The sequence below is a fragment of the Caretta caretta genome, chromosome 23, assembly GCF_965140235.1.
Source record: "Caretta caretta isolate rCarCar2 chromosome 23, rCarCar1.hap1, whole genome shotgun sequence".
NCBI classification, from domain to species: Eukaryota; Metazoa; Chordata; order Testudines; family Cheloniidae; genus Caretta; species Caretta caretta.
The window spans coordinates 13,142,151-13,161,206 of NC_134228.1; the positions used below are offsets into that span (position 1 = coordinate 13,142,151).

General features: G+C 55.0%; 1 protein-coding gene across 1 annotated transcript in view; it reads right to left on the reverse strand.

Moving 5' to 3' along the window:
* Positions 1-76: 76 nt before the first annotated feature.
* The window catches only part of LOC142069837 (immunoglobulin superfamily member 1-like), a 28,535-nt gene continuing 9,555 nt past the window's right edge, over positions 77-19,056 (reverse strand). Inside the window, exons 3-7 of the mRNA XM_075122316.1 lie at positions 18,653-18,688; positions 17,575-17,865; positions 16,542-16,826; positions 906-943; positions 77-232 (exon numbers count right to left, since the gene is read on the reverse strand). Of these exons, the coding sequence (XP_074978417.1) occupies positions 77-232; positions 906-943; positions 16,542-16,826; positions 17,575-17,865; positions 18,653-18,688 (806 nt within the window). The remainder of the gene's footprint in view (positions 233-905; positions 944-16,541; positions 16,827-17,574; positions 17,866-18,652; positions 18,689-19,056) is intronic.

The following is a 19,056-nucleotide window of genomic DNA, read 5'->3' on the forward strand; positions in this document are numbered from 1 at the left end:
TTCTCTGGGGCTGTGGCTGTGGGAGGGTAAGTCTGTCACCCCCTGGGGGCTGGCGCCCCATGGCTACGGGGGGCTCTCACTGCGGGGCCCCCCAGCTCACATTGATCGTGGGGTACATGCTGGGCTGGGCAGGCTCGTGGGGAAGGGCCGGGCTCCCCGGCTTGGCCTGCAGCACCTGGCCGTCCAGCTCCGCGTAAGTGAGTCCATCGGCACCGGGGTCGGGCTCCTGGGGCTGGGAGGGGAGAGAGTCACTGGGGTGTGTGTGAGTGTGTGTGAATCCACCAACACCCCAACACACCCACCCCTGCAATCATAGAAGATCAGGGTTGGAAGAGGCCTCAGGAGGTTCTAGTCCAACCCCCTGCTCAAAGCAGGACCAACTAAATCATCCCAGCCGGGGCGCTGTCAAGCCGGGCCTTAAAAACCTCCAAGGAAGGAGATTCCACCACCTCCCTAGGGAACCCCTTCCAGTGCCTCACCACCCTCCTAGTGACATAGTTTTTGCTAATATCCAACCCGGACCTCCCCCACTGCAACCTGAGACCATCGCTCCTTGTTCTGTCATCTGCCCCCTCTGAGAACAGCCCAGCTCCATCCTCTTTGGACCCCCCTTCAGGGAGTTGAAGGCTGCTATCAAATCCCGCCTCGCTCTTTTCTTCTGCAGACTAAATAACTCCAGTTCCCTCAGCCTCTCCTCGTAAGTCATGGGTTCCAGTCCCCTGATCATTTGCGTTGCCCTCCGCTGGACTCTGTAATCCCAGCTGGCGATCCCACAAGCCTAACCCCCTCCCAGCAGCCCCACCCCAAATCACTGAGTGTGCCAGGTAAAGTGGGTGGGGTTCAATGTGAGGGGGCTTCCTGGGCCTCTGTGGGTCAGGCCCCATGGGGGAACAGGGGACACTTACCAGGGTCTGCGGCTGTTTCCCTTCGTTGATGGAGGTGTCTGTGGAACAGAGACACCCGCTGAGCTGCACCCCTGGCCGGCCCAGAGGAGAAGCCCACACCCAGCTCCAACCCCCCCACATCCATCCAGGGGGCTCAGAGCCCGGCACAGCCACCCCTCCCCTGCCCCACAGCATGGGCCAGGGTCATTAGCCCCATGTTACAGGGAGGGAAGAAAACTGAGGCACAGAGATGGCAGCAGAGTCTACGCAGTTACAGCGGGGGAGCGGGGCTGGGAGCCAGGACTCCACCCAGGCTCTGGGAGGGGAGAGGGGTCTAGTGGTTAGAGCAGGGGGCTGGGAGTCAGGAGTGGATGGGGATTCCCTGCAGGTCACTGGCTGGGAAGGTCCAATGGAGAAGTGAAGGAGAGACACACAAAGCCCCAGGCCTGGGAAGGGAGAACAGGGGGCACACAGAGGAAGACACTGAATTAGTGGGGGAGGCGAGTGTCCCCCAGGGAGCAGATGGGGAGGGAGGCAAGAAGCTCAGCTGACACCAGCTACATCTGGGACCTTCTCCTTAGTCCTGCCCAGCAGCAGCTGTCAATCAGGCCCTGTGCCATCTGGGTGGAGCCCCCACAAGCTCCACCCCTCTCCAGGGATCCTGCCCAGAGGTGAAAGTAGGCCGGTCCGGTCCGGTCCGGTCCAGAGTACCGGTAAAAAAACATGCAGCAGTCTACTGGCAAATAAGTGGAGCATTCAGTACCGGCTGACTTTCACCCCTTCTGGCTGCAGAACAAAAAGTTCAGACTAAAAGCTAATAAAAGCTTGGAAAGGGAAACCTCACTGTCCCATTTGTTTGTTGTTTCTCTCCTCTCCTCCTCCAGCCAGGCTGCCAAGGGGGCTAGGCTCCCCGTTCCCCCGACCCCCGCACTCAGCAGGGTCTGCAGGGGCTCCCCTCTAGCTTGTAGCCAGGAGCCTGGGGAGTGGCTGAAGGAGAAGCCTCCCCAGGATGCCTGCTGTCTGCATAGGAACAGTTTAAATTTAGCTGTTCACTCTGTGGTTTGAACCTCTGAATGAGGGGCTATTTCTGGCTTTCTTGTTCATTTCCCTCAGGGTTGTTGGGGCGGGGGGTACCAAAGCCTGGGCAGTTCTTTTCTGCCCCCTGGATGAGGCGATCTTCAATAATATAATACACAAAAAATACAATCAAAATCAGGAACCATTTCCAAGTTCAAATCTATCCCATTCCCTCCCCAGCAGAGGATCATGGTTTGTGATGTCCAAACTGCTTGCAGATCCTCTTTGAAATGTTACTGTTTACAAACAAACAAACATGGAGCACATGGTGGGAAGATGAGTTCTGATGATAGGGGTTTATTTTGGGCAAAGCAATTTTGGTAAAACAACTAAAGATTCACAGGGAATGCAAATAGCCCCATAGACAAAACCACAAAGGGACTGGAGGGGAAAACTGGATATTCAGGGAAATTATTGTGCCTCCTTTGAAAGAAATAGTAGTTTTCATTCCACCCTCTTTCTATATTGAATTAAACACCTGAAATGTCCTGAGGACACAGGGGCTCAGATCTCTTTTTGTTTTGTGGGTGTCCCTGTCCTGCAGAGTGCGGAGGCTGAAACGGACAAAACTTTCTCTAAGTATCTTGTATATTTCATGGCGGCTATTCTACTTCTCCTTCATTCACCCCGGTCTTCCCCTACTAATAGCCACCCACTGGTGTGGCCCCCTGCACACTTTTATGTGCCTGGGAGGGAGATTAAACAATCCTTGATATCTGACTTGCTAGGAAATGGGAGCGTCTAGGGAAAGCGGGGCACTTGTGGGCATGGCGCAGTGGCTGGCTGGCTGGCTGTGGTTTTTGCCTTGGTTACTTACTCCTTGGCAGACCCAGCCCAGCGGCATCTGCTGGCTCTCTGCAGGCCGCAGCCCGCAGGGGCTGGTTGCTGGGGTCGCTGCTGGTCAGCGACAGGCTGCAGCTGCATGGCTTGTGACACATTCATACACATACAGACTGTAGGCATCGCTGTCCTTGTGCAAGCAAGCAGCCACCCATTGCAGCGGCCAGGCACAGTCTCCAGGCGTGCAGCCCGTGGGGAGGGCGCCAGTGCCCTTTTGAGGGGTGGGGGGACAGGGGAGACAGTGTTTCTGCAGCTAACACCTCAGGATCTTCTGCAAGAGGCAAGGTCTGGCTGGGTAGTGCCAGGGCACCTGTGGACACCCAGCTTTTGGGTTGCTGCTTAGTGGTGTCCACCGGAAAACTTCCAGCCTCAGCAACTGCTCCTCTGTCAGGTTGCAGGAGGGAGCCATCTGGGAGGCAGGGGAGGAGACAAAGGTCGGGCGGGCATGCAGCGATAGGGGGCGGCAGGTGGGGGCTGCAGCTCCAAGGGGAACCGTTACCCACAGCAAAGCCGCCCCAGTCCCTGGCTCAGTCCTGGCACGTGGAAGGTGTGATTTGGCTAGCCAATGGGGGCAAGAAAGGGGCATCCCTGGGAAGGACTAGATGGAGCAAAGCATCCTTGTAGAAACTCTCACATTGGGCCATACAGCTGATCTCGCTGCTCTCCCTGTTGTCGTGCCATGCCTCGAGATGAACGTGCTGCACGGCTGCCCTTTCCAAACCAGAATTTCACATATGGCCTGGGATTCCCCTGAGTATAAGGAGGTCCCGCCCATGAAATGAATAGCAAGTCCGCCACATGACAAGTGGTAAGTACAGTCCGTTTCACTGTAATGATGTTGTTCATCGCACTGAATCCTCTTTCGCAGTCAGCGTTGCTTGCAGCGAGGGTGTCCGCTGCAAGGACGAGTTTTTTAAGTTTACCAGGAATATTTTTTCCTCCAGAAGCCTTGAATTCAACAAATCCCATGTGTGTTTCTTGTTGATTGAGCCTCAGTTGATCAGCCAATGCTCTTATTTCCTTTTCTCCAAAGTGGGGATTCTCTGGATTCTCTTGCCATTTTTCAGGATTCAAAATTGACAAATTGTTAATTAAGTCCTTATAATTGGAAGCCCTTTCTTCACGTGTGCTTCGATCTTTGTTTGAGGCAGTTGTGAAGAGTTTTGTCCTCATCTTGTCAATGACTGCTTGAATGAATTGAGACGAGTTGATTCTGGGGCTTTTTCCAGCGCCGTTTAATTTGCTGTTTTTGAACATCATGGATTGTTCAGCCTTCTGAGCTTAGAATCATAGAATATCAGGGTTGTAAGGGACCTCAGGAGGTATCTAGTCCAACCCCCTGCTTTTCAAAGCAGGACCAATCCCCAATTTTTGCTCCAGATCACTAAATGGCCCCCTCAAGGATTGAACTCACAATCCTGGGTTTAGCAGGCCAATGCTCAAACCACTGAGCTAGCCCTCCCCAAACAGCTTCTTCAGAGTCAATTCCTGGGTCTGTTTTTAGGCTTTCGATTCTCTTGATGTATATTTGTATTAGGTTGTCTGCTTTTGGAATGGTCATGTCTCGTTCTTGTAACATCTCGGACAAGTTCTTCAGTTCCGTCAGCACATACAGCATTAACGAAAGGTTTCTGATGAAATGTACAGAACACAGCTTTGAGTCCAGTCCTTGAAATTTAACATGTTCGCTTCCGACTCTTGACAGGTCTTGTGAGGCCGTCTCAAAGTGTTTTGCCAAAGCAGGGTATGTTTGCCAGCCACCTTAAATTGAATATTTTGCCGATTTTTTTAAGTACAATGTGTAATTCTTTGGCATGAGCACTCAGTTCACAAGAGTTTTTTGGTGATTGATTGTACAAGTAATATAATGCATCCAAAAAGGCCTTAAAGTCATTTGTACCTCACTTTTTCCATTTCCTCACTTTTACGTTTAATCTTGCCTGTTTGGGTCTGCTGAACGTGTATCTTCTTAGGTGGCATTTCCCCCCCCCCCCCCCCCCCACTTACTGTCCTCCCGCTGTTAATAGCGCGCCGGACAAGACTTGAACAATAAGAAGCAAGCCCGCGCAATTGCCATGTGACGGTATGGCACTCAAAAGCTAACCTTGGAACGTCCACATGAATGTCTTCTTGTGAAAACAAAATCCTCTTGTCTTCCTTGACAGATCTAAATCTACTCTTATACCAGGTATGTTCTAAGTGTATCTGGGGCAAAAAATGGGGATTGGTCCTGCTTTGAGCAGGGGTTTGGACTAGATGATCTCCTGAGATCCCTTCCAACCCGGATATTCTGTGATTACCTGATTATATTGACAGAATAGGAGAAAGTGTTAATATCTGTCCAGAAGGGATGGATCTCTCAGGAAAGATAGGTCGTCAGTGTAGGAATCGGACCAACAGCCCACAGGGGCCAGATGCCATTAAGCAGAAGTTCCTGAGGTGTTAGCTGCAAAGATGCAGGGGGCCACACCAATGGGTGGCTATTAGGAGGGGAAGACCGGGGTGAATGAAGGAGAAGTAGAATAGCCGCCATGAAATATACAAGATACTTAGAGAAAGTTTTGTCCGTTTCAGCCTCCGCACTCTGCAGGACAGGGACACCCACAAAACAAAAAGAGATCTGAGCCCCTGTGTCCTCAGGACATTTCAGGTGTTTAATTCAATATAGAAAGAGAGTGGAATGAAAACTACTATTTCTTTCAAAGGAGGCACAATAATTTCCCTGAATATCCAGTTTTCCCCTCCAGTCCCTTTGTGGTTTTGTCCATGGGGTCTTGCTGAGCAAGGGCCTTCAATGCCCCCAAAGTGCTGGCACCAAAAGAGAGAAAATCCCCTTGTAAATGTCATATCCCCCAATGTGCAGGGAGATTCTCCAGCACACCCAGAGAGCCCCCCATCCTCCTTCATGCTGTACCCTAACCCCCCTGCTCTAACCACAAGACCCCACTCCCCTCCCCGAGCTGGGACAGAACCCAGGAGCCAGGCAGGTCGATCCAGAAGGGGAGAGGCCGGAGTTCCTACCTGCTGGGTCTGGGTGCGGCTCCTTTTCCTGCCGAGGGACACAAACCAGAATCCCCCATGAGCCGATCGGGATCCCCTGGTCCCAGCGCCAGGCCACTCACCCCCCACAGGGCAGCAGGGGTGGGGGAGCCTGGGGGGTCCCCTCTGCTGCTGGGGCTGAGCCTGGATCCCTGCTGGGGGGGCCCGGACCAGCAAAGGGCAGCGCAACACCATAGCATGCGCCGGGGGTGGGGCAGATTAACTCGGGGGGCTTTTCCTGTCCCCAATCCTCCCTCGTTAGTGACTCGTTATAACACACCTGATCCACAGGCCGATCAGCTTCCCTGGCATCCTAGTTACCCGAGAAGCACGGTGCCGGCGGCTCGTTATACAGGGACCCCTCGCCTGGTACTGAGATGCGGCCACCTCTGGGGTAGGACAGCTGTGTGTACAGGGAATTCTATGGGGAGGGTGTCAGGGGGCTCCACGGCATCAAGTGAGGTCAGAGGAAGCAAGATTTGGGGGATTTGTAGAGCTAGGGGCTGCTGGGCTGCAGGGTGGGGGGTCGGTAGGGGGCACTCTCCCCATCAGTCAGGGCTGGCCCCACTAGCGCAGCGTTAGGGGGCGCTGTCTGATCCAGTCTGGCCGTCATTTCCAGCCCCCCCTCCCCCAACAGTGCCATGGCACCAGCCAGGCCTGGCCACACCGCCTCAGACCAACGGGCCCATCTAGCATGGTATCCCGCCTCCCATACTGGTTGCTCCTGGCTGCTTCGCGGGGAGCTCCAGGGCACCGCCATGGCCACTGATGGGCCCAGCTGCCCCCAGAGGAAGCCTCCGGCTGCCCCGTTTGAGGAGGGTTCGTGTCTGAAGCACGAAGCTTCACTCCCCTCCCAAATCCGTCGGTGGGGGACATTCACTGCATTGATGGTCAGGGTCATTTCCAGGGAGCGAGGGATGGATTTTTGTGGCTGGGGATGGTGCCAATTTGGCAGCCCCTGGGCCCCGACTCCTCTGTGTGTCCCCTGAGTGTGGACAGCCCAGGGGAGCATCCCCCTGGGAAAAGCCCCCTGCTCTGCAGCTCCCCCTGGGGGCAGGGATCCCCCCTCCCTCTGCTCTGAATCACCAGCATCTGCTGCTGCCCCCAGGCTGGGGAACACACAAACACCCCCAGTGACTGTCCCTGCTCCCCGGCCGGGCTTCCCTGTGACAGAGTGGGAATTTGCTGTAAAAACGAGGAGTCCGGTGGCACCTTAAAGACTAACAGATTTATTTGGGCATAAGCTTTTGTGGGTAAGAAACCCCACTTCTTCAGATGCAGGGAGTGACAATTACAATTGCTTTTGTAGTCAGCCAGCCACTCCCAGCCCCTATTCAAGCCCAAATTGATGGTGTTAAATTTGAAAATGAATTGCAGCTCTGCGGTTTCTCTTTGAAGTCTGTTTTTGAAGGTTTTTTGCTGAAGGATGGCTACTTTGAAATCTGTGATTGCGTGTCCAGGGAGAATCATAGAATCATAGAATATCAGGGTTGGAAGGGACCCCGGAAGGTCATCTAGTCCAACCCCCTGCTCAAAGCAGGACCAATTCCCAGTTAAATCATCCCAGCCAGGGCTTTGTCAAGCCTGACCTTAAAAACCTCTAAGGAAGGAGATTCTACCACCTCCCTAGGTAACGCATTCCAGTGTTTCACCACCCTCTTAGTGAAAAAGTTTTTCCTAATATCCAATTTAAACCTCCCCCACTGCAACTTGAGACCATTACTCCTCGTTCTGTCATCTGCTACCATTGAGAACAGTCTGGAGCCATCCTCTTTGGAACCCCCTTTCAGGTAGTTGAAAGCAGCTATCAAATCCCCCCTCATTCTTCTCTTCTGCAGACTAAACAATCCCAGCTCCCTCAGCCTCTCCTCATAAGTCATGTGTTCCAGACCCCTAATCATTTTTGTTGCCCTTCGCTGGACTCTCTCCAATTTATCCACATCCTTCTTGAAGTGTGGGGCCCAAAACTGGACACAGTACTCCAGATGAGGCCTCACCAATGTCGAATAGAGGGGAACGATCACGTCCCTCGATCTGCTCGCTATGCCCCTACTTATACATCCCAAAATGCCATTGGCCTTCTTGGCAACAAGGGCACACTGCTGACTCATATCCAGCTTCTCGTCCACTGTCACCCCTAGGTCCTTTTCCGCAGAACTGCTGCCTAGCCATTCGGTCCCTAGTCTGTAGCTGTGCATTGGGTTCTTCCGTCCTAAGTGCAGGACCCTGCACTTATCCTTATTGAACCTCATCAGATTTCTTTTGGCCCAATCCTCCAATTTGTCTAGGTCTTTCTGTATCCTATCCCTCCCCTCCAGCGTATCTACCACTCCTCCCAGTTTAGTATCATCCGCAAATTTGCTGAGAGTGCAATCCACACCATCCTCCAGATCATTTATGAAGATATTGAACAAAACCGGCCCCAGGACCGACCCTTGGGGTACTCCACTTGATACCGGCTGCCAACTAGATATGGAGCCATTGATCACTACCCGTTGAGCCCGACAATCTAGCCAGCTTTCTACCCACCTTGTAGTGCATTCATCCAGCCCATACTTCCTTAACTTGCTGACAAGAATACTGTGGGAGACCGTGTCAAAAGCTTTGCTAAAGTCAAGAAACAATACATCCACTGCCTTCCCTTCATCCACAGAACCAGTAATCTCATCATAAAAGGTGATTAGATTAGTCAGGCATGACCTTCCCTTGGTGAATCCATGCTGGCTGTTCCTGATCACTTTCCTCTCATGCAAGTGCTTCAGGATTGATTCTTTGAGGACCTGCTCCATGATTTTTCCAGGGACTGAAGTGAGACTGACTGGCCTGTAGTTCCCAGGATCGTCCTTCTTCCCTTTTTTAAAGATTGGCACTACATTAGCCTTTTTCCAGTCATCCGGGACTTCCCCGGTTCGCCACGAGTTTTCAAAGATAATGGCCAATGGCTCCGCAATCACAGCCGCCAATTCCTTCAGCACTCTCGGATGCAACTCGTCCGGCCCCATGGACTTGTGCACGTCCAGCTTTTCTAAATAGTCCCTAACCACCTCTATCTCCACAGAGGGCTGGCCATCTCTTCCCCATTTTGTGATGCCCAGCATAGCAGTCTGGGAGCTGACCTTGTTCGTGAAAACAGAGGCAAAAAAAGCATTGAGTACATTAGCTTTTTCCACATCCTCTGTCACTAGTTTGCCTCCCTCATTCAGTAAGGGGCCCACACATTCCTTGGCTTTCTTCTTGTTGCCAACATACCTGAAGAAACCCTTCTTGTTACTCTTGACATCTCTGGCTAGCTGCAGCTCCAGGTGCGATTTGGCCCTCCTGATAACATTCCTACATGCCCGAGCAATATTTTTATACTCTTCCCTGGTCATATGTCCAACCTTCCACTTCTTGTAAGCTTCTTTTTTATGTTTAAGATCCGCTAAGATTTCACCATTAAGCCAAGCTGGTCGCCTGCCATATTTACTATTCTTTCGACTCATCGGGATGGTTTGTCCCTGTGACCTCAACAGGGATTCCTTGAAATACAGGAAGGGTTCTCCTACCGGCTTTTGTATGTTACCATTCCTGATGTCCGATTTGTGTCTATTTAGCCTTTTGCATAGAGACTGTCCAGTTTGGCCAATGTACATGGCCGAGGGGCATTGCTGGCAGATGATGGCCTGTATCACATTGGTAGACGTGCAGGTGAACGAGCCCCTGATGTGTGGCTGATGTGGTTGGTGTCGCTAATGTAGATATGGGGACAGAGTAGGCAACAAGGTTTGCTACAGGGCTTGGTGTCACGGAGAGTGGGGGAGTCCAGGCCCTGCACCCCTCTTCCTGGGATTCACGGAGACTCTCAGCCAGCCAGTAAAACGGAAGGTTTATTGGACAACAGGAACACAGTCCAAAACAGAGCTTGTGGGTACAACCAGGACCCCTCAGTCAAGTCCTTCTGGGGGAGCAGGGAGCTTAGACCCCAGCCCTGGGGTTCCCTGCGTTCCACCACCCAGCCCCAAACTGAAACTCCCTCCAGCCCCTCCTCCTCTGGACTTTGCCCCTTTCCCGGGCCAGGAGGTCACCGGATTCCTTTGTTCTCTAACCCTAACCCTTTAGTTCTCACCTGGCAGGGGGGAAGGCCCAGGCCATCAGTTGCCAGGAAACAGGGTGTCGGCCATTCTCTGTTTCCAGACCCCTGCACACACCTGCCCTCTAGGGCTCTGCAATGATCACACACCCTTACCCCACCACCTAGAAACTTAAGAACTGCCTAGGGGAAACTGAGGCACCCCCACACTATTCAGAGGAACCATTAAGAACAGTCCTACTTCGTCACATCTCTCCCTCCTTCGAGATCGAACTGAGCGGGGTCACTTTAGCCAGTGACCTGGGGAAGTTCGAAGCCACCAACATTCCATGGATGCCCCAGCACCTCTCCCCTTCCTTGGTAGGAGTTACACAGGCCCTTCCAGTTTTACACCCTCCCTTAGGTCGGGGGTGGTCGATAGCACTCACAGGCCGCATGTGGGAAGGTTTATGCGGCCCGTGCCCTTTGGCCACCCCCAAAACCCCAGGGGGTCAAACTGGGATCGGGTTTTCTCCCCAACAAGCTGGCCAAACAGCCACTTGGTTATAGGACTGTTTAACTTTCTTAACAGCTTTCACTTCATCTGAGACCTTCCCAAAGCTATCCACACTGGATCTTTCAACAGGAAAGTCAGTGGATCCATTCACAACAGAAAATTTCTGGCTGTTAGGAACTGAAACTTTCTTGATTAAATCACTTTCACACCCTTCAGTTGTCGTAAACTGCTTGCAAAGACTCCATGAGGATTCCCTTCCCTAGGGCTTTTCTATGCAACAATTCACCCCTCCCAGAAATTCTGCTCTTACCCTCTTCACCTAGGGCTTGCTCTAGAGGAACACTTTCCTGAGCAACAACAGACTCTTTCTGGGTCTCCCTTACATCCAAAATTACCTCTGGCCCATCCGGCGGATTCCTAAACAATCCCCTTTCAGGCAAACTGACAGACTTCCTAGATAAAAGGTCAGAAGCCTTCTCCTCCCTTTGCCACACACTAGCAACAGGCAAAATACAAGCACCAGAATTGTCTGGTCTCTGGGATTTTACATAGACACTAACTGGATGCGACCTAGTTACAGGGCCATTCTCCGAAGCAGACACAAACTTAGGACCCTTCCCTTCCTGGGCTTTAGCTGAGTCCAGAACCAGCTCTGAGACAACTGCACGACCCTCAACCATCACAGGCTGAAAGGCCCCTTCTGTTTGCTCCACAGACAAAGAAGAGCCAGACACACTTTCTCCTTTCCCAGACACACAGCTTGGGATCTCATTCCCCTTGTCCCAGCACACAAGGCTGGTCACAGACAACTGCTTGGAGATCAGGGTAGCTCCCTCCATAGGCAAGTCAATACCCCTGACAGACACAGGCACATTTCCTTCACTGTCCCAATTCTCCACCCAGCTAACAGGTAAGGTCCAGGGACACTCATCTTCCACTCTCCTCGCCTTCCCACCCTGCTGACTGGACAAAGCCATCAGCTCACAAGGCTGCCTAGGCTCATCCAGACTTTCCTTACCAAGCACCTTGCCGCTCCCCACAGATCCCCTCTCCTGCCTGTGTCTCCCCCCACTCAGCTGGGGTCTCAGCTCCCACTGTGCTCAGCGCTGCCCTTGCTGTCCCAGTGGGGGTGGGCAGCGAGCTTGTCACGGAGTCCCTGGGCGATGCTCTGGAACTGCTCCCCATGAAGCCAGTCAGGACTCTGGGGCAGTTGCCTTTCTGTGAGCAGCCTGTCTTCAGGACACACAGCTCACACAGCTTCCACCTTCCTGGGTCTGACCTCGGAGCATTCAGCCTCCTCTGCCCCTCCGTGCGCTTCCCCCCAGCGAGTCCGCTCAGGCGGGGCTCCTGGGGAAGCCATAGGGTCCTGCACCCCAACTTCGCAGTCAGACGTGACTCTCAGCCAGCCAGTAAAACAGAAGGTTTATTAGACGACAGGAACATGGTCTAAAACAGAGCTTGCAGGTGCAGAGAACGGGACCCCTCAGCTGGGTCCATTTTGGGGGGCAGTGAGCCAGACAACCACGTCTGCACTTCACTCCATGTCCCAGCCAGCCCCAAACTGAAACTCCCTCCAGCCCCTCCCCCTCTGGGCTTTGTTCCTTTCCGGGGCCAGGTGGTCACCTGATTCCTTTGTTCTCCAACCCTTCAGCTTTCACCTTGCAGGGGGGGAAGGGCCCAGGCCATCAGTTGCCAGGAAACAGGGTGTCGGCCATTCTCTGTGTCCAGACCCCTGCACACCCCTGCCCCCTAGGGCTCTGCAATGATCATACACCCTTACCCCACCACCTAGATACTTAAGAACTGCATAGGGGAAACTGAGGCACACCCACACTGTTCAGAGGAACCATTAAGAACAGTCCTCCTTCGTCACAGCTTAGACATGCTAGTTTTGTTTTATTTTACTTGGCAACTTACTTTGTTCTGTCTGTTATTACTTGGAACCACTTAAATCCTACTTTTTATACATAATAAAATCACTTTTGTTTATTAATTAACCCAGAATAAGTGATTAATACCTGGGGGAGCATTTAGGAGTTTACCCTGTATAAGCTTTATAAAGAGTAAAACAAATTTATTTGGGGTATGGATCCCATTGGGAGTGGGTATCTGGGTGCTGGAGACAGGAGCACTTCTTAAGCTGTTTTCAGTTAAGTCTGCAGCTTTGGGGGCATGGTTCAGACCCTGGGTCTGTGTTTGCAGCAGGCTTGAGTGTCTGGCTTAACAAGGCAGGGTTCTGGAGGCCCAACTGGCAGAGAAAAAGGGCTCAGAGGTACTTTCAGCACATCACGGGACAGTCCCAAGGGGAAGCCGTCACACCACTGTCAGGTTGGGAGCTGTTTCAGGGGAGGGAATCTCTGAGGCAGGAGTGTTTGGGAGCCGAGGGGTTTGTGCCGGCATTTCAGCACCCCACAGGGAAGCCACTTGTCCCCCGGGGAGATTCTCTTCCCTGCACAGCCAGATCCAGGCTCCTGGGTGCGCAGAGAGATGGCAGGTTAGAGGGGCCCGTGTTGGCCTGGGCCCAGCCCCTGGGGGGAGCAAGGAGCACAGAAGGGGGGGGTCATCTCACCTAGGGTGCCCCCCTCGGGCGGCTGTAATAGGCCTCTGCTAGGATCAACCACAGGACGAGCAGGACCAAGGCACCCAGCCCCAGGCGGGCAAAGTTGGTGTAGGAGAAATACGGGGGGGCTGATGCAGGGGGAAGGGAAGAGTCACTTGGTGGCTCGGACGGGGAGTTCAGCAGCTGGCTCTGCCCCAGGAGTGGAGCCCCCAACCCCCTGTCCAGCAGATCCGGCTCAGCCCCCCTCTTGGGGTTTCCCAGACACTGTGGCTCTGGGGCCTCCCTGGGGCTGGACCCCCACAGGGGAGGCTGTGTCCTACTGCCCCAGGGGGGCTAAGCCTCAGCTTCCCCAGTGAAGGGGACTCCCAGGTGGACCAACTGCCCCCTGAAACACCGGGCACTCCAGCCCCGGGCCAGGGGATGGGGACAATCAGAGCCTCAGGGTCTTAGCCCCCAACAACAGGGAACCACCCCAGCTCCCTCTCCCCATAGGACCCCTCTGTCCACCCCCACAGGTACCTCTGCCCCAGCCTGTCTGCTGCGCAGTGAGCCCATCCCCGGCGTATCTTGGCTGCTGCCAAACACAGCCAGGCAGTGCATGGGGGGAGGCTGGAACATCACCCGCTGCCCCCCACAGTTGGGCAGTGGCCAGGGCCCTGGGGACCAGGGCGCAGCCAGAGGCAGAACATCTATTCGGGGGAAGGTCAGGGGGTCCCCTGACACCCCAGTGGGAGGAGGAGAATTCTGGAGAGGGAATTCTGGATAATGCTCACTCCTATTGCCAGGGGGATGTCATGTGGCCCAAGAAGGGGGGGTTATTGCCCCAGGACTCTGGAACCCAGCTGGGCCCAATTTCACAGCCCAGCCCCCCCAGATCCTGCCCCTTCCCTGGGATCCCCCAGCAAATTCCAAGCAGCAACCTGCAGGGCAGGAGGCATGGGGGCGGGGGGGGAGCTGGAGGACTGGTGGTGAGTGAGGGGCAGGGGGCACTCACCCAGCCCCGGTCTCCCCAGCCCGGGCAGATCCAGGGGTCCTGGACAGAGATTCTCTCCCAGATCCCAGAGTCCCCCTGACCCAGAATCCCGGCCCTGCAAGCTGCGCTCCCAGCCCCACAGATACCGAGCCGCAGCTCCCTCGTACTTGGGATCCTCATATGCCCGTGTCTGGCCCTGCCTCATTCCCTGAGTCCAGCCTGCCCTGAACACAGAGCGACTCACAAGCTTGTCTCTGGCGTCCGGCTCCGCAGAGCACATGCTCCACACAGGAAGGGAGTCAGCCCCCTGGGAGGCAGGAAGGGGTCTTTATCCCCATTCTACACAGAGGGAAACTGAGTCACAGACAGATTCACTTTCCTTAGTGAGCTCCCAGGGGCGGGGACTGTCTTTTCACTCTATGTTTATGCCGCGCCTGGCAAAATGGGGCCCTGATCATGGGGGGGGGGGGCCCTACATGCGCCCCTAACACAAGGGATCCAGCACTATTGAGGCCAGCATTTGCAGAAATCTCCACTAACTGTGGGCGTCCCGGTTTGTGGGCGCTCGGCCTGAGATCCCCCAAGATTGAGTCGTCCCCCCCCCAAGGAAGGACACTTTTGAAAACTGTGATGTGCTCCCATCACACAGAGTCTGTGGCTGTGCCAGGAGCTGGGCCAGATCTCCTGGGTCCCAGCCCAGAGCCGTGTCCACCAAGCCCCCGCTTCTCCTGCAGCCCCTGCCTCATTCAGCCCCGGCTGGGGCCTGGAGAACAGAGGGGAGGGGATCACAGGATTAAATAGCGACTCACGGTTCCTACGCACAAGGAGCAGCGTTAAAGTCGCCTCCCTGCCCCCAGCCTCCAAAAAGCTGGACGTGCACAAGTCCATGGGGACGGACGAGTTGCATCCGAGAGTGCTGAAGGAACTGGCGGCTGTGATTGCAGAGCCATTGGCCATTATCTTTGAAAACTCGTGGCGAACCGGGGAAGTCCCGGATGACTGGAAAAAGGCTAATGTAGTGCCAATCTTTAAAAAAGGGAAGAAGGACGATCCTGGGAACTACAGGCCAGTCAGCCTCACTTCAGTCCCTGGAAAAATCATGGAGCAGGTCCTCAAAGAATCAATCCTGAAGCACTTGCATGAGAGGAAAGTGATCAGGAACAGCCAGCATGGATTCACCAAGGGAAGGTCATGCCTGACTAATCTAATCGCCTTCTATGATGAGATTACTGGTTCTGTGGATGAAGGGAAAGCAGTGGATGTATTGTTTCTTGACTTTAGCAAAGCTTTTGACACGGTCTCCCACAGTATTCTTGTCAGCAAGTTAAGGAAGTATGGGCTGGATGAATGCACTACAAGGTGGGAAGAAAGCTGGCTAGATTGTCGGGCTCAACGGGTAGTGATCAATGGCTCCATGTCTAGTTGGCAGCCGGTATCAAGTGGAGTGCCCCAAGGGTCGGTCCTGGGGCCGGTTTTGTTCAATATCTTCATAAATGATCTGGAGGATGGTGTGGATTGCACTCTCAGCAAATTTGCGGATGATACTAAACTGGGAGGAGTGGTAGATACGCTGGAGGGGAGGGATAGGATACAGAAGGACCTAGACAAATTGGAGGATTGGGCCAAAAGAAATCTGATGAGGTTCAATAAGGATAAGTGCAGGGTCCTGCACTTAGGACGGAAGAACCCAATGCACAGCTACAGACTAGGGACCGAATGGCTAGGCAGCAGTTCTGCGGAAAAGGACCTAGGGGTGACAGTGGACGAGAAGCTGGATATGAGTCAGCAGTGTGCCCTTGTTGCCAAGAAGGCCAATGTCATTTTGGGATGTATAAGTAGGGGCATAGCGAGCAGATCGAGGGACGTGATCGTTCCCCTCTATTCGACATTGGTGAGGCCTCATCTGGAGTACTGTGTCCAGTTTTGGGCCCCACACTTCAAGAAGGATGTGGATAAATTGGAGAGAGTCCAGCGAAGGGCAACAAAAATGATTAGGGGTCTGGAACACATGAGTTATGAGGAGAGGCTGAGGAAGCTGGGATTGTTTAGCCTGCAGAAGAGAAGAATGAGGGGGGATTTGATAGCTGTTTTCAACTACCTGAAAGGGGGTTCCAAAGAGGATGGCTCTAGACTGTTCTCAATGGTAGCAGATGACAGAACGAGGAGTAATGGTCTCAAGCTGCAGTGGGGGAGGTTTAGATTGGATATTAGGAAAAACTTTTTCACTATGAGGGTGGTGAAACACTGGAATGCATTACCTAGGGAGGTGGTAGAATCTCCTTCCTTGGAGGTTTTTAAGGTCAGGCTTGACAAAGCCCTGGCTGGGATGATTTAACTGGGAATTGGTCCTGCTTTGAGCAGGGGGTTGGACTAGATGACCTTCTGGGGTCCCTTCCAACCCTTATATTCTATGATTCTATGATGCTATGATTCTATGGGGAACCCCCCAGTGACTCCGTCCCCGCTCCCCGGCTGGGCGTCCCCACTGCGGGGTCAGGGCTCAGGGCACAGCCTGGGTCTGAGGGTCCCATTGGCACCGAGCCCCCGTGAGGGTCTGGCTGGGGGTGGGGCTGGGAACGGGGACGCCGAGCCGGGCCCCTCACCTCTCACCGCCAGCTCCACGGGGTCGCTGGGGGACGACGCGGCGGATGACCCCGATCTGCTGTGATAGGAGCAGCTGTATCTCCCGCCGTGCTCCCGGCTCACGTTGCTGATGAAAAACACAGCCCCAGACCCGCTCGAATCCACAGCTGGGAAACGGCGTCCCTCTTTGTTCAGCACGAACCGCACGCCCTGGCGCTGCCCCCAACACCAGACGGACACGGCTCCCCCCAGGGAGACCCCCCCGCTGGGGCTCAGGGAGATGCTGGGTTTGGGGTAGCTGGGCTCTGCAGGGGGAAGCAGACAGGCCGTGAGACGCAGGCCCCGTCACCCAGTCCTGGGGCCCGTCCTCACCACGCGGCCTCCGTGGGGGGTCAGACCCGGCAGCCCTGGGGACGGGCTCCTGGATGCCTTTCCACAGGGGCCCAGAGTTTCCTCTGAGCCCTGGGCTAACAGCATGAGACACGGAGCAACCCCAGCCCCTGGGGGCCAGAGCTCTGCTCCCTAGCGGGTGACAGGCCAGTCCAGTCTCTAGGGTCCATTCACACCCTGGCTTCTCTGCTGGGAGGGCTGGGAGCCAGGACTCCTGGGTTCTCTCCCCAGCTCTAGGAGGGGAATGGGGTCTAGTCAGTGAGAGCAGGGCGGATGGGGGCCAGGACTCCTGGGTTCTATGCTCAGTACCACCACTGACTTGTAGGGGACTGTGCAAGTCTCTACTATCCACTGAGGTTTATAACCTTCAGCTCCGCCCATCACCCCGTAACTGATGTGTTACCTGGAAAAAGCCCCCCTGCTCTGCAGCTCCCCCTGGAGGCAGGGATCCCCTCTTCCTCTGCCCCAGATCTCCAGTGGCTGCTTCTCCTCCCTGGCTGGGAACCTGCCAGTGACTCCATCCCCGGCTCCCCACGTCCGCTCTGCTGGGCCCAGGGCTCAGGGCAGAGCCTGGCTCTGAGTGTCCCATTGGTGCAGAGACCCCGAGGGTCTGGCTGGGTTTGGGGCTGGGAGCCGGGCCGCTGAGCCGGGCCCCTCCCTCACCTCCTACAATGATCTCAACGGGGTCGCTGGGATATGAGCAGCGATTCTGATCCGTTATGGAGCAATAGTCACAGGTGTAGGTCCCTCCATCTTCCCAGCCGACACTGGGGATGGGAAATTCAGCCACGGTCCCATCAGGCACCGTCTGCAGCTGCCGGTCAGGGTGTCCAGCTTTACGCAGAAAGAACTCCCAGCCCGGGTACGAACCCTCACAGCGGATGGTGACGCTTCCCCCGAGCGCCACCACCCGGCTGGGGCTCACCCAGACAGTGGGTTTGAGAAATTCACGCCCTGCTTTCAAGAAGAGACAGGAGTCAAACAGGAGAGACACCCCATCCCCTCCTCCCCCCGGCCCCAATTCAGTCCATCCATCATTCAGCCTCTTTAGGAGTCTGCCCCTACCCGGGTTGGCACTGCCTGCCCATGGGGCTCGGGGGCAGGGGGTTCACCCATACGTAGCTCAGGACCCGGCTGCATGAGAGATCACCCGCCACTCCAGCCCCACCCGAGGCCAGCCAGGGAGCCTGACCTGTGGGCCGCCTGGAACTCTGCCCCCAACCCCGGGGTTGGAAATACAGTCTGTGACCATCAGGAGTCACACAAGACCCACCTTTCCCCAGGCCTTGGGAAGGGGGGGGGGCTGGGCTGTGAGTGCAGGGGAGGGAGCTGTGGGGGGTGGATCTGGGGGCAGGGGTGGATCTGGGGGGTTCTCCCCCACGACTGCACTGACCATGAATGTTTTGGTTCCCCTGAGGGGATCTAGAGTCCACGGACGGGCGCTGTTAGTGTTTGTATGAGCTGAAATAAATCCACGTGTTGTCCCCCACAGCCTGTGGGGGCAGGACATTGAACCAGGGGATGGTTCCCGTCTGCTTCGTTAGACCCCGGGAGCCAGATTCTGCTTCTAGTGACTCCATGGGGTTGGAGGCGGGGAGCACAGAAGAACAGGGCTGGGTCTGAGCTGACAGGGGGAGTTTGGGTTGAGTTTTGGGGAAGGGCTCAGTTCTTCTTTTCCCCACCTCATGCATCCCCTCTCCCGTCCCTGGTGTTATCGTCTTCCCCACAGACCAAAACTCACCTCCCCGCACCTCGCTGTGCCCAGCCAGCCAGCAGCCTGGAAAGCAAAGTGGAGTTAGGGGTCACATCCCAGAGAAAGTGGATCCTATACGTTGGTCCCAGATCCCCCACATGGGTATACGCCCTCGTCTCAGATTCCCGCCCCCCCATAGACACACGCCCTGGTCTCAGATCCCCACCATGGGCACACACTCTGGCTGTCTCCGATACTCACCGAGGAGGAGGAGAGTGAGAGCAGATGTCATAATGGGGCAGTGGGGGGCCCTTCAGGGCTGCCTCTTACACCCCGGTGTCCAGCTCCACTGAGCCTGAGGCCCGAGTGCGAGCGGAATGAGGAACTGCACGGGGGCTGCAGCTCCAGGAAGCCCATGATGCGCTTGGCCCCTTTCTTCCCATCAGATGGTT